This window comes from Seriola dumerili, unplaced genomic scaffold (genome assembly GCF_002260705.1).
Source record: "Seriola dumerili isolate Sdu_G_001 unplaced genomic scaffold, Sdu_1.0 BDQW01005691.1, whole genome shotgun sequence".
Taxonomy (NCBI): domain Eukaryota; kingdom Metazoa; phylum Chordata; class Actinopteri; order Carangiformes; family Carangidae; genus Seriola; species Seriola dumerili.
This window is the reverse complement of record NW_019179946.1, coordinates 275,756-290,099: the sequence shown is the minus strand read 5'-3', so window position 1 is coordinate 290,099 and position 14,344 is coordinate 275,756. Positions and strand designations below refer to the sequence as shown.

The 14,344-nt window shown below is 38.2% G+C and overlaps 1 protein-coding gene across 1 annotated transcript; it reads left to right on the top strand.

The window, feature by feature from the left end:
• The first annotated feature begins 4,784 nt into the window (after positions 1-4,784).
• Positions 4,785-11,475, top strand: LOC111239901 (Golgi phosphoprotein 3-like). The gene is made up of 5 exons (XM_022769843.1): positions 4,785-5,221; positions 5,702-5,833; positions 6,588-6,702; positions 7,374-7,534; positions 8,991-11,475. Exons 1-5 carry the CDS (start codon positions 5,012-5,014, stop codon positions 9,252-9,254), a joined length of 882 nt encoding a protein of 293 aa, XP_022625564.1. The 5' UTR covers positions 4,785-5,011; the 3' UTR covers positions 9,255-11,475.
• The last annotated feature ends 2,869 nt before the right edge of the window (positions 11,476-14,344 follow it).

Here is a 14,344-nt window from a genome sequence, read left to right as displayed (position 1 = left end):
GGACCTGGTTAAGGTCTTTAATAGGGTGTTGGTGTTCATATCCGTTTTGATAAGAAATTACATGTTGCAATGTTATTGTCCATTGTTAATATGTAGCCTAAGTTAACAACGTTAACTATTGAACCGGAACACGTTGCCATGGTGACACTATATATACACTAAATAAGTTAAAAGGTTACAAGGTTGATTTATTTATAATTTGACACAGGGTTGTATAACAAGATGAGACTCCACCATGAAAAACAGTTGTTTTTATAACATCTCATTTACAGTATATAATTTTTGTTTTGGTGAGGGGAACGACAACTAGCACTTCTCAATATACAATGTTACAGTAGCTATACAATGCCAGAAAGCTAGCTGCTTGCTAATGCTACTGCTAATGCATAGCCGCGGGGGAGGTGGCTAGCTTGCCCCAGGTGGACCATGTGTCCAGTCAGCCAGCTACAGTCGTTCAGGCCAGTAGATGTCACACATCGAGAAATTAACAAAATTAAATGAAGATTTCAAACCCTCATATGCTGTCGGACCTACCTCCGGTACCAGGTAGTTAATTTCTTCAAGCAAAGAGGTTATCACAGCCTGGGTATTTTACTCTAAGAGCATTTCACTTAATGACCACGCACTGTACACAGGGTCAGGTTTCCGTTCAATTCTGCCATAATGTTATTTAGCGTCCGCATATAAAGCAGAGATGGCGCGCTTTCCTCCCAGACCCCGTATGTGGACAGTCTGTGAAAACAGCCAGCTGTACCGCTGTCGGAGTTCCTACCTGCACGCTCCGTTTCCTGTTCACATGACTTCGGATATTGTCATAGGTATGAAAAGTTTCTACGTTTGTTTATTCTGCAGTTTATTTTTCTTATGCTTAATTATATTATTCCGTTTGAAAGTTGTAAGTTTTAGGTACAAACGCTTTTCATTTATTTCTAAATTAATTGAATGTATTCACAGATAAGTTTTTGTTTATGGAATTAGTTTGTATTTGCAAATCCACAAAATCTACCACCATAATAAAAGGTATCACAGGCATGTGGGCAAACTGTAGCTTATATACAGTCCTTCTACCACAATGGCAAAAACAAGGCCTTGACTTACTTTGAACAGAAATCTCCAGGGGCCTCACAAAGCACTAAGGATTATTGGGTTAACTACCTCTCTTTGCAGAGGCTCAAGTTCAAATTGAGCTCTGCTGCCACCATTTGAAAGGTGCAGTCCAGACCAGTTTTAGTTCAGGATCACAGGCCTAAACATAGGAAGAATGACCTCCTCACCACTCAGCTGGGAAGAAAAATGGAGTCACAGGATGTCGGTATGGATAAAATCACATTCTTAAAATGGTGAGTACCAAAAAGCACAAAGTGACATATTTACACACATTTTTGTAGTATTTTTTTCACATAGGACTTATACTAAATAGCCGGTGGCTAGAAATTTAGCTCAGTAAAAACAGTTGAACCTAATGTTGCTTATTAAAGTATTGTATTCAATCATAATAAAAATAAAGAAACATTTCTCCTACCACTGGCAATGACTTCAGTCTTTTGGTATTATAGGCCTTTTTTTTTATAGAAGACATTTTGACATGTCACAGTAGGAAAAGCACAGGTGTCAATAATTAAATTAATCAATGGGACTCTTGAATAGAGCAGAGCCATCATTAATGATATCAGGAACACCTGTGCCTTTCCCACTGTGACAAGTCAAAATGTCTGCTGTGAAGGAGGCCTAAACACACACACATCATCAGTTAAGCATAAATTTGTTCTAGCCTTTTTATTTACAACATAAATGTTCTGTAATGTTCTGTATTTTTTATGTGCTTTTCAATATAATAATACAAAGTATTTTTTGCATGAAAAAACACGTTAGGAATCAATTTCTCTTTTCTTTTTTTTCTTGGAAAAAATAATTTGGGAACCATTGCATGAATGTGGATCTTTTTATTGTGTATTGTTCTGATATTTTCAGAAAGGAAAATCACAACAATTAATGGAGCACTCACATGTTCCCAGTGCACCCTACTCTATTATCTGTAAATGTTTCACAGCTGGTGGGGATTGAGCCCCTGATACCTGACACAACTTACCATACAAGGACAGCTGCATCTCCAGAGGCAAGTGTGGGACATCCTCCTCACTGACAGACTGAATGCAGGCCCACTGCTCACAACAGCAGCACTCAAAAACATATTCAGAAGCAGAATAATATTCAATCTTGAGACACATTGATATGGTAAATAAATATCACTGATTTGTTTTGCCTAAAACTTGCTGCTACTCCTTTCTTCCCCTCCTTCACAACTATAGTCTTGCGCTTATCACAAAGTAATTTGGACACGATGAGGAGAGGTCTGGGGAGGAGGAGATGGAAGGGGGAGTAAGGTCAAGTGGAGGACATTTGGGAGTTTATTTGCTACATCACCATAAACAATGGACCTCTGCCAAGGATGAAGTGGTATTCTAATAACTGACATACAGTAGCTAAAGCCAACACTATGTAGGCTCACAGCTAACAAATGTTACTGTGCAAAGGCACTTGTGAAAACAATGCTGTAAAGTGTGGATTTAAAGAGAAAAAAAAATAATGACCACCCTTTGCCTTAAAAACAGCACCAATCAATAAATACAATTAGTAAGTACTAATTGGTTCTACATTAGTGCACAGTTTTGATGTCTATGGCAGATAAGTTGTGCCAAGTATCTTAGAGAATTTGCCACAGTTGTTATGTAGATTAGGCTGTCTCTGTTTTCTGTCTCTTCATGTAATGACTCCATGATGGTCTCTGTGGAGGCCAGGCCATCTGCTGCAGGACTCCTTGTTCTCCTTGTCTCTGAAGATAGTTCTTTATGTCTCTGGCTGTATGTTTGGGCTCAGTGTCTTGCTGCAGAATGAATTTGATCAGACACCTCCCTGATGGTATTGCAGACGCCCTAATGGATAAGAATCTAAACATGTGAAATGTGAAAACTTCAGCACAGTACTTTATATGCACAGCACAACACACATAACATCACAAGTTAAGAAATAACACTGATGTGATGTAAAGTGATCCTGTATATCAGCATTAATGAGGTTGTATTTTAACTATTTTAGTTACTGTGAATCCTTCATATCTCATTCATATCCTTTATTTCATTAAACAAAATGAAAGTTTCTGTGACAAAGGACAATAGAAAACAAAATTATACACATTTTCAATTTCCCTTTAATAATAACAAGGAGCATTCAGCAGCATCAGTTTCTAGGCACAGAAGAGGAAAGAAGGAAAGGAAGACTTGAGATCTATTTCATACGTGCAGGCTGCCACCTAGTGGTGACACCTTATACTGCATAATGTCCTCAGTGGCTATTTGCATTGAATAATGTTAACAGTTTGTGCTGTTTATCTGTTATATTTTTCTGAATATAAAGCTGTTATATAATAATATAGGTAACATATTTTACATACTAAATAGTGGTAAAAATGGTGTTATTGTTTTTAGAACTGAGGTCAGTTTCATAACAACGAGTTAGAAGGAAGTTTGGGGATTTGGGAATGTGCTGTTCCATCTAAAATAAAAGCATGGAATGGATCATTGTATCAAATTTTAAGTTTCATTGCAAACATCTACTTTTTGTAAATGTTTCTATCTAAACTCTACAGCTCTGCATGGATTGGCACCAGCCTACATCTCTGATCTCAGCCCATACCAAACCCCTTAGATCCTCTGATGAGCTCCTCCTCACTGTTCCACATTCCCAGCCATAATCCAAAAGTGAAAGACTGTGGAACAAATTGCCCATCAATCTTCCCGATTTATCACCACTTTTAAATCCCAGCTAAAGACCCATCTTTATACAATTTGGGGCTGCTTTGCTGCCTCTGGGCCTGGACTGCACTCAACCATCAAGGGTAAAATGAATTCCGAGGTTTATCAAAGTATCTTGCAGGATAATGCCAGGGTGGCTGTTGCCAGCTGAAGCTCAGTAGAGGCTGGATGATGCAACGGGATAATTGCCGTAAAGACTGAAGTAAATGTAATACTGAATGACTTCAAACAAAGAAAATCCACCTGTTGGAGTGGCCCAGTAAAAACCTAGACCTTAATCCAATAGAGATGCTGTGGAATGAGCCGCTCACTCCAGACATGCTGAGAATATGTCTGAGCTGAAGCAGTTCTGTAGGAAGAACAGTCAAAAATTCCTCGTGAACATTGTGCAAGTCTGATCGGCAGCTACCAGCAGAATTTGTCTGAGGTTATTGGTGCCAGTACTGGTTTGACCAGTTCTTAAATCCAAGGGTTCAATTACTTTTTCCATCAGCACTGTGAATGTTGAATCGCTTTGTTCGATAGACATTTGCAATTTAGATGAAGATCATATCACATTTTATGAGCAATAAAGCTATGGGTCTAACTATAGTATAAGTTTTTCTTAATGTTTATTTTCTATTTTTATCTTTATTTAGTCTATTTAGTTATTGTATATTATCCATCTTTTAATTACATTGTTTGCTACCTACCTAATAGTTTTAGTGTTTCCTATGACACTGGTTGCCATACCTCAAAGCAGAATATTTCCATGCTTATCAGGTTAAGTACTGATGACAATGACTGTTTTTCTTTTCTTTCTATTTGGACAAAGCCTTGTTTAATATCTGTTTGCTGCAGGGACTTTATTACATATTTTCAGTTCAAAAATCACAATATATGGAAAATACTAACATAATTGCTGTTTGGCTTTCAGTTTTAGTATTTCCGATTATCGGTGAAGGCAACACGGGAGATGCGTTCATGGTTCAGTTCAGATCACATCCGACGTCACTGTCAGTGCCACCATGTTGGATCAGGAAGTGGGCAGAGTCGAAGCAGGAATCCCGAGCAGGGCTTAACGTTGACGGCCGTCTTTATCCCATCGGTCCACCGTTTCACCGTTCCCACCTTTAACATCCAGGTTACATGCTGCCTGGCTTTCCTGCTGGTCGAGGTAGGCGCTTTTCTTCGGATCTGATCGTTTTGCTGCACCAGCTATGACTTCTCTCACGCAGAGGACCTCGGGCCTCGTCCAGCGGAGGACCGAGGCCATTCGCAGCGCCGCCGCCGACAAGGAGAGGGAGTCCGACGGAGAGGAGGACGAGGCGCGCCGCGGGGAGGAGGAGGACGACGACAAGGGGGACTCGAAGGAAACCAGGCTCACACTGATGGAGGAGGTGTTGCTGCTGGGCCTCAAGGACCGAGAGGTGTGGGCTGATTTTAATCTTGTAATCTTTTAAGTTATTCGTTCAATATTAGCTAACATTGTGTTTACGTTACGCCACCAAACGTGAAGCTAACTTCGTTTATTCCAGTAATAGTTCAAATATTCCTGGATTTGTGTTTTTTTTGTGTTTACTGGTTTAAATGTTTAACATTAAGCTAGTTAGCAATTGTTTGCCAAGCAGCTTGTATTTACGAATGTCACAAATGCTTCTTGCCGATATCTAATAATGTATCGCTGCATATTTGTTGTTGCTCATACGTAGCTGGAAAGCAATTATACGACGTTAATTCACCAGTTTAACTTAGCTACGTAGCTCTAGTGTCCCGCGTTACCTGGGTAGTTTTATTGACAAGAGACGTGACTTCTGTCCAGCAACTCTGACAGCAACTATCAACTACACGTCAGCTAAGTTAACAAGCGCTGCTGCACCTTGGCTCATTGTTTTCTTCTCCCCTCCCAGGGCTACACGTCTTTCTGGAACGACTGTATTTCTTCCGGACTTCGCGGGTGTATGCTGGTCGAGCTGGCCCTCAGAGGGAGGCTACAGCTGGAGGCCTGCGGGGTGAGGAGGAAAAGCCTGCTCTCAAGGAAGGTGAGAACCATGCTGATGTGGTGGGAAGTAACAGCCAGTACATTTACTTTGCACTAGAGTATTTCCATTTTATGCTACTTTATACCGTACAGTTTAAAAATACTGTAATTTTTTACTCTACTATATTATCTGACAGCTATAGTCGTAGTACTAGTTACTATCCAGGTTTTGAATAAGAATACAAAATTGTGATGTATTATTATAGATAAGACTAGACTAGACAAATCTAGAAGCTACCCACCAGTATATGTGTGTTATATGTACTTTAACAGCTGCAACAGTAAAGTGATGTACACTTAATCCATTAATAAATATAATCATAATATACATATACATATATAATTCTAACAATTGTAATTCTACTTTTGGTACTTCGAGTAAATTTTGATGCAAATTTTTTGTGCTTAAGTAAAATTTTGACTGTATGAGCTTTACTTGTAATGGAGTGCTTCTGTACTGTGGTATTGCTGCTTTTCTTAAGTCAAAGATGTGAGTACTTCTTGCACCACTGCAGATGTTCAGTCAACCCTGCTAAAATGTTCTTATACAGTTCAAGACACTTGATACCCTATTATTTTGATCTTGTGAGGAAAAGGATGCATGACATTCACCACTGTACCAAACCTTTAACTGAAAAGCCCTCACTGTACATAAGAATGTTTCCTGATTCCTGTTCATACAGGATGTGAATCAAGTTGTACGTAAGACATTAATAGTCATACTAGTTCAAATATGTGTCCTTTTGTTTGCCAAGGTGATCTGCAAGTCAGATGCCCCGACAGGAGATGTGCTACTGGATGAGGCCTTGAAGCACATTAAAGAAACACAGCCTCCAGAGACTGTCCAGAGCTGGATAGAGCTGCTGAGTGGTGAGATAAACCCTGTCGAGTTTGCTAACCAAAGCTTGCAATAATCTACTCGCTTCTCTTGTCAAGCGTGTGACCTGTTTTCATTTTCATAGCTTGTGCTGTTTGTACACTTATATTATGTCTAGTGCTGCACTGATGAGTTGATAGACAGAACATTTATTGCCAACTTTTTGTATAATCAAATAATCGTTTTAGTCATCTTTTCATGAAAAAAAGTCAAATATTTGCTAGTTGCAGTTTGGGATTTGATTGAAAGGCAAACCAAAACATTTGAAGATATCACATTGGGCCGTAGGAAGCTAATCAAGAAAATGATCAGCACATGAATTGATGATGATCATTACTTGCAGCCCTAATAATATCTGAGTTGTCAGTAGACCTTGATTAATTGATTGTTTTGCATGAAAAATGTACTAATAACTTTTATTGTATCAAACAAAAAACTGTTCATTCATAATATCATAGTTTATGGGCTTGTTATCAACAGCACTCACTCAAATTTAATGATAACTTGGAAGGAGCAGAATAAACTATTTTAAATGACCCTGCATGAGTTGCCTCTCAACTCTTATCTACATCGAGTCAACTCAAATGTGATAAAAATGACATTCACATTCACATACACACCAAGTGTTTAATGTCCTAAAATGGATCTCCTGTTGCCTTTTTAGGAGAGACCTGGAATCCCCTGAAGCTGCACTACCAGCTGAGAAATGTTAGAGAACGTCTGGCAAAAAACTTGGTAGAGAAAGGTGTCCTCACCACAGAGAAACAGAACTTCCTGCTTTTTGACATGACCACACATCCACTCACCAACAGTACCATTAAACAGGTAAAGTTTTGAGACATAATCAGCACCTCTTTGTTGTATAACAAGGTGATTAATAAAAGTAATAGAAAAAACCCCAGCTCCAGTTAGTGCTATTGGAGACTATGGTATGGGAAATAAAAACCTTATGATACAAGGAATAAATTCCTGCTCAGTCGTCAAACATTCAGCTTTTATGACGGTAACAGTAACAGTCTCAGCTTCACTGCCTGCAGGTTTGACCAGCACTTGCACAGTAAAAGCGACACTGGATCCAGTTAAAGTCCAACTGAAATTAAAGTGCATGTTTTTACTGCTACAGCACACGTACTGTATCTGTTCTGCAAATCACATGTCCTGCCTTTGAGAACAAATCAGAACCCAAAAGAACAAAATGTATACTTTTATGTGTATTTTATGTGTGTGTATGTATGTGTGTGTATCTCCTTGCATTAATCCATCAGAAAGCCATTAATTCTCCACCAGTGTAGATGGAGAACTTGTTTTCATAGTGGATCAAATTATTTTATTTTGAACAGTGTCTGTGTCCTATCTAACTTACAAACATGAACACACATCCTGTCCTGGACCTTAGCTTGTTGAATGAGCGACTGAACAAACAGTCTTCGAGAAAAGTCTGTGGTCCTAACATCAGTAAGTAGCGTAAATAGCTAATGAGCTGGTTAGCTGCACCACTTTGAATAAAATGAACTTTACTTTGGACACTTGTGGTGTCATCATTCTTCAACACCACAGTCGAAGTCCTAATAATATCTGAGTTTTCAGTATACCCTGATTAATTCATTGTTTTTGATTCAAAACTTACATACAACTTATTGTAACAAAAGACACTAGTTGACAGAGAAGTATTCATTGATAATAGTTCATAGGCATTGTTATCAATCTCATAGAAATTTTAATAATAACTTGAAGCAGCAGAATAAACAATATTAAAATTGTTTAACATGAGGCATTTTTACTACTTTATGACATTAATTAATTGGCAGATTAATTGATAATGAAAATAATCGTTAGTTGTAGCCCTGATATACAGTGTTAAAGGGATGGAGATGAAATTAAATAATTTTCTTTATATTGGTGCCCTTCCATCTTTTTGGTCTGACATTATAACAAGCATAATAATAATAATAATCACAAAAAAAAACTCCTGACTGCTGCATGTTCACACTATTGTGTCACAACACTTCCTGTCAGCACTGAGAGCAGCTTAGACAGGGGGACTTGAATTTTGTAGGTGGGGAAGAGAAAGCCAATGAGGAATTAGAATATGTGAGGAAAAACTTGTTGTGTAATGTGATTGTCGGTATTGATTTTTTCTCATCAAAATCTTGGCAAAAAAGCAAATTTTAATATGGTTTTATTCTCTGAACTCGTTCCTTCACCTGATTGATATGTACATAATGCTTAAATGTGATGCATATAATGGCTGTAAAACATATATTCCTGCTGTTGCCTACAGCGCCTCGTCAAGAAGGTCCAGGACTCTGTTTTGGAGAAGTGGGTCAACGATCCCCAGCGCATGGACAAGCGAGTCCTGGCTTTAATCCTTCTGGCCCACTCATCCGACGTTCTCGAGAATGCCTTCGCCCCACTCCAAGACGACCAGTACGACCTGGGCATGAAGAGAGTCCACACTCTGCTAGAGCTGGAGCCGGAGAAAGAGAGTGCAAAGCCCAATGCCAATGAACTTATGTGGGCTGTGGTGGCTGCATTTACTAAATGAAAACAGCTGATTGGTCTGGACTGGAAGATCTGGCTATGGTCTGTGTTATTTAATTGGTTGAAGGACTTCACTTAATGAGACAGACTTCACTTTAATGAGACAATCTATTTTGGTTGGGGAGCCTGTTTGTGCATCTATTCCGGATGACATTTTGGTGGTAGTCCATATTAATCCAGTGCAATCTGATTGGTGGTGGGCTTCACCAAGTAACATTTGATTGGCTGGAAAGGTCTCTAAATGAAAAATGACTGGCTGCTTTCACAGACTGAGGTAAGTGAGCCACTACGAAGCTGGATATACTTCTAAACATCGACACTACGAACAGATGGGCTTCTGTTAATGTTAGATGGCATCAAAGAACAAAGCAGGTAGTCATGGTGCATATGAAGATTTTGACTGGGGCCAAGTTTCCCCTCTATACTATGGAAACATCATCTCTCCATTACTACAAGACATGGCCAGAATCAAATCCTGGTCTCCATACTCTTCCCCATGCTTATGCAAGGATAACGGATAGCAAATTACATAGCTATTGATGCTCTTTGCACTCATGCAGGTCTCCTGCCTCCACCTACTCATTCCCACTTGTGTTGGGAGTTCATGCTTAGGGTTACTGTTAGAAAACACTACCTGAATGTTTTACTGATTCCCCCTGTCTTCTCATTAAATTCCCCTTTCTCCTTTCTTCCTCATTGCATTTTGAGGAGGAAAGAGAGGACACAAAGAAATACTTGAGTTCATTTCCTGCATCATCAAGAGTGAGCTGGGTAATTTGGCCCTCATAGACCAACCTAAATGAAGAATTAAACCTTGAGTCAACAAAACCTTTATCTTATTAGTTTGCTGTTTTTGCAAGGGTCCATTCTGTGTTCATAAAATGAGACTAGTCTTCCATTGCTATTTATGTTGCTTATCGATGCTTGGACTAGCCTGCCATTTATCAACTATTTTGCACAGTCAATAGCCCTGTAGGTAGGATAGTATTTATAGGGATTTTTCTTGGGTTGAGTAACCCACTTGTGAAGATGGGATTGAAAATTATGAACCTTAGCATCCATGGTTAAAAAAATAAAAAATAAAAAGGTCTCACGTATTTAGTCTACAGCTATTGATCTCTCTATTGATAATGAGTTCTTTAAAATCATACCTCTGGACATATATATAAAAAAAACTCTTATTTTTAAGTATGACTTGAGCTGTAAAGATGTGGGGAAAACAGATTTGGATCTCTGAACCTCCCACACAAGATACAGTATGATCATTAGCAAAGCTGGCAGTTGTCAGCCAAATGGGCTCATTTCAGTTTAGGAAATATTAAAGCATCAACTCACCCAAATTACATATGTATAAAAAATATATTTTCTCAGGAAACACTAGTGGTAACAATTCTTGCAGGTAGTTTTGGTTATGTTAAGGTTTTGAAACACCTGCCTCTGACATCTGCTTTGAATTTCCTTCTAAGATGCTTGTCAGCAGTAAAAAAAAATTCAGAAGCAACAACCAATCCAGAGACTTTACTGTAAACGGTTTTCCTTGTAACTACTTTCTGGTGAAGAAATCGCCCTTATGAAAACTATCAAAAGTAAATTCTGTGGATTGGGCCACTAGATAACAATATAGGTGAGTGAGAAAATGTATTTTGTAATTTGGGTGAATCGAGTCTTCAAGTTTCCTTCTTGCAATATAATGAATCTCTCAGTTTGTGAGCATGTTGTATTGTTTCATACATGCAGACGATGGGCCTCGGATGAATCCTTGTTCAACGCTCAACATGCAGTCCATTGGAACAAAAACTATCTCCTAACATGCTTTAGTGCAGGTCTGAGAAAACTTCTGTTTCAATATAAACTCATGATTGTAAACATCATTCTGGTCTGATCGGTGTGATCTTTGTATGAAGTTACATCACCTGTTGCTTCACAGCTTACTTATAGTTCTGTCTTTTTTTTCTTTTCTTTTTCTAACTGCAAAATACCTGTAGGTATGAAGAACTGTTGAGATCCGTTTACAGCAAAGAGACCATGCATGCTATTGGTGGAGGGCTGGGGTACTTGTGGATGTAGCTACAGAGAAAAGGCTTGTATGTAATTATTAGTCATTTTATGTGTACGATCTAATGGAATTTAATGAAAGGGATCTTCTCTCCTATCCTCTATAGTTCTGTATGCTTTTGTATTACCACACAAAATAAAGTAAGGATCCTTTAAGTGCCTGAATTTAGCACTGTTTTGCTGTTGTCTTTTTTTGTATTTCATATATATGTGTATATATGTATATATATACAGTACCTTCTCCCATCCAGCTTGTTAAATATCTCATAAATTATGTTAGGTAATGTTAGGTGTGCCTTGTCATAATTATCGAGTGCTTACCAACCATTTGGATAATTAACTATGTTTAGCTGTAGAAATTAGAAATTTGCTGTAGAAATTAGCTGGTTCATTGATCAACTGAAAGAAAATGAATCTGATAAGTAATTATAATTATAATTCTAACAAAATATCAAATATTTGATGGTTACACGCTCTTAAATGTCAAATTTCATTTCTGTTGACATTACTGTTAAATAAATATTAGGTTTCGTATCCTTGGTCGGACAAAACAATCAAGATCTTTTAGAAACCTAATGATGAATAATTGAGAAAATAATTGGCCTCATAATTTATTATGAAAATAGCCCTACTTCACTAAACGGTAAAAAATCTAATGATTTTTAGATTTGCGTGTCACAATTTTTTTTTACATTTTATAAAGTTAATGATCAGTTGGAGAAGTAATCAACAGATTAAAGGAATAGTTTGACATTTGGGGAGATACGCTTATTCACTCTTGTCAAGAGATTGATAACCAGTCCTGTGACTGGAAACAAAAAATGAAGCTACAGCCAGCAGCAGGTTAGCTTAGCTTAGCATAAGGACAGGAAACAACTAGCATGGCACCTGTAAAGCTCACTAATTATTCGAGACTCCCAAGAGGTTAGTGGTCATAACCAGGAAATAATCTGCCACATGTTCCAACGTAAAAAGGTGAACTGTTGTTTTTCACTTCAGTTTTTCTACTAAGAAAACAAATTCGCTATAATGTGATATTTAATTAGCTTTACAGGTGTACCTTTTGACAGACTGGCTAACTGTTACCCCTGTTTCCAGTCTTAATGCTAAGCTAAACTACCTGGTTGCTGGCTCCAGCTACATGCTCACTGTACAGACAGGAGACCGTTGTTAGTTATCTAACTCTCAGCAAGAAACCAAGTAAGCATTTTCTACTCCTGCGTAACTATTCACCTGACTGGCATGAAGCTATTTACTTTCACAACCACTATAGTGCACATGACCAGACACTAGACTGATTGAATATACATCTTTTATTAGCAACTGATGAAATACTTCATTAGAAAAATATCTTTTCAGATTTTTTTTGAGTAAATAAACACCCAAGTCACAATTCGTCCATGTCTTCAGTTAACATAAATGTGACAGCCTTAGAGCATAACATGCATAAAAATCCAACAAACAGAACATGTGACAATCAGCATCTTCAGCAGATAATGTCCATTCATTCCTCTTTGGTCCAGTCACCCACAGGTCTGAGTCGGTGGATCAGCAGCATCCCACACATCTGGGCTCCACTCGTGTGTATGACCGTATGAATCCACTGACAGTCCACAACCAGCAGCTCCATTAAGGTGTTTCCACAAGCTTATGTACATCCCATTGGAGAGCCACAATTTTGCCACCAGTGGTGAGTATATCCAAGACTCTGTCTCTGAATGCCTTCCAGCAATATCCTATCCATCTTGATGTACTTCAACGTAATGTCTCATTTGATTTTAGTGACAGTATTGTAGTTCTTGATCAGTATTTCCAGCAGTTTGTATCTCCAGTAAAGTTTGTCTCCAACTTGACGCAGCTCGTGTGCGCAGTGATCAACAATATCTGTGGGCGAAAGACATTTGGATAAGATAGGTTTAGGATCCATGATCTTATAAATAGATGAAGCTTGATTAAAACCAGTCAAATCTTCTTAGATACTCACCGTGGCCAGCCATTGTCATAATGCTTCTACCTGTCCAGGAAAGAGTTGAAAGCTTTAAAGTATAGGTTTTTCTTCTCCTTCCACGCTTATAAAGCTCTGTACTTGAGGCTTGACAAGAAGGAACAGGTTTGAACTATTGATAGCAGAGCAGGCTTATATACTGCTGGTGACGTAACTTTATGGCTGAGGAATCCCCAACACTCGCAGCCAAGTTCCTCCTAATCGTAGGCAGACTACTCAGTTTACAATATTGTTATGGCCACCTTTAATCAGAAGCATTACATAAAATGTGTATATTTTTGTACACTTTGCAGAACACATTGTGTACCTGTATTGTACTGTACCTGTTTGTTCCTGACTGTAGATGTTTTGGGCTTTTAGTTTCAATCAACATAAACATGATCATGTGAGGATTCAGGGTTTTATTCACATATAAAACCACTGAATTAATAATTTACAATAATACATCATGGATGAAGAGAGCTGACAATATTAGAAGATGAAGTGAACACTTTTGTGACATATTTAATGAGATCACAGGAAACTTTAACTTTAACTTCATAGAAAGTGAAACTTAAAACCTTTACAGCTCCAGCGTGTCACATGAAGCACAGTCAGAGATGACGCTGTTTGAGTGACAGAGGATGAATATTAAGAACTCACACTTTAGATAATTCCAAAATAAAGGCTTATTTTTTTTCCAGTGGCAGAGTAAAGTTCACAGGACAACAACAATTCACAGAACCATCAGTTGCTGATTTAGTGTCCTCATGGACTGATGGTGATAAGACATGGGTTGTTTTCCAGAATGTACAGCACCATAATAGCACTGATGTATTTTCACAGATTATGAAGCACTGAATATTCAAAATAACCATGTCACTGTGTCATGTGACGCCAATAGATTGAAAGTGTTTCACAGCAAATTGTGTTGTAGTGTAGTTTACATTTAGCCGATTAAGACAATTGAAGACCAACATCAGTGGACAACACTCATTGAGTGTGTGCATTCAACAACAAAGAGGCATTCAACCAACAGCACCTCTGATTAAAGT

Bases quoted from the DNA above. Each gene is read 5' to 3' on its own strand.
- LOC111239901 (XM_022769843.1), top strand. From the start codon at position 5,012: ATGACTTCTCTCACGCAGAGGACCTCGGGCCTCGTCCAGCGGAGGACC. The intron at 5,834-6,587 runs GTGAGAACCATG...TTGTTTGCCAAG, and splicing joins AAAGCCTGCTCTCAAGGAAG to GTGATCTGCAAGTCAGATGC. The intron at 6,703-7,373 runs GTGAGATAAACC...TTGCCTTTTTAG, and splicing joins CTGGATAGAGCTGCTGAGTG to GAGAGACCTGGAATCCCCTG.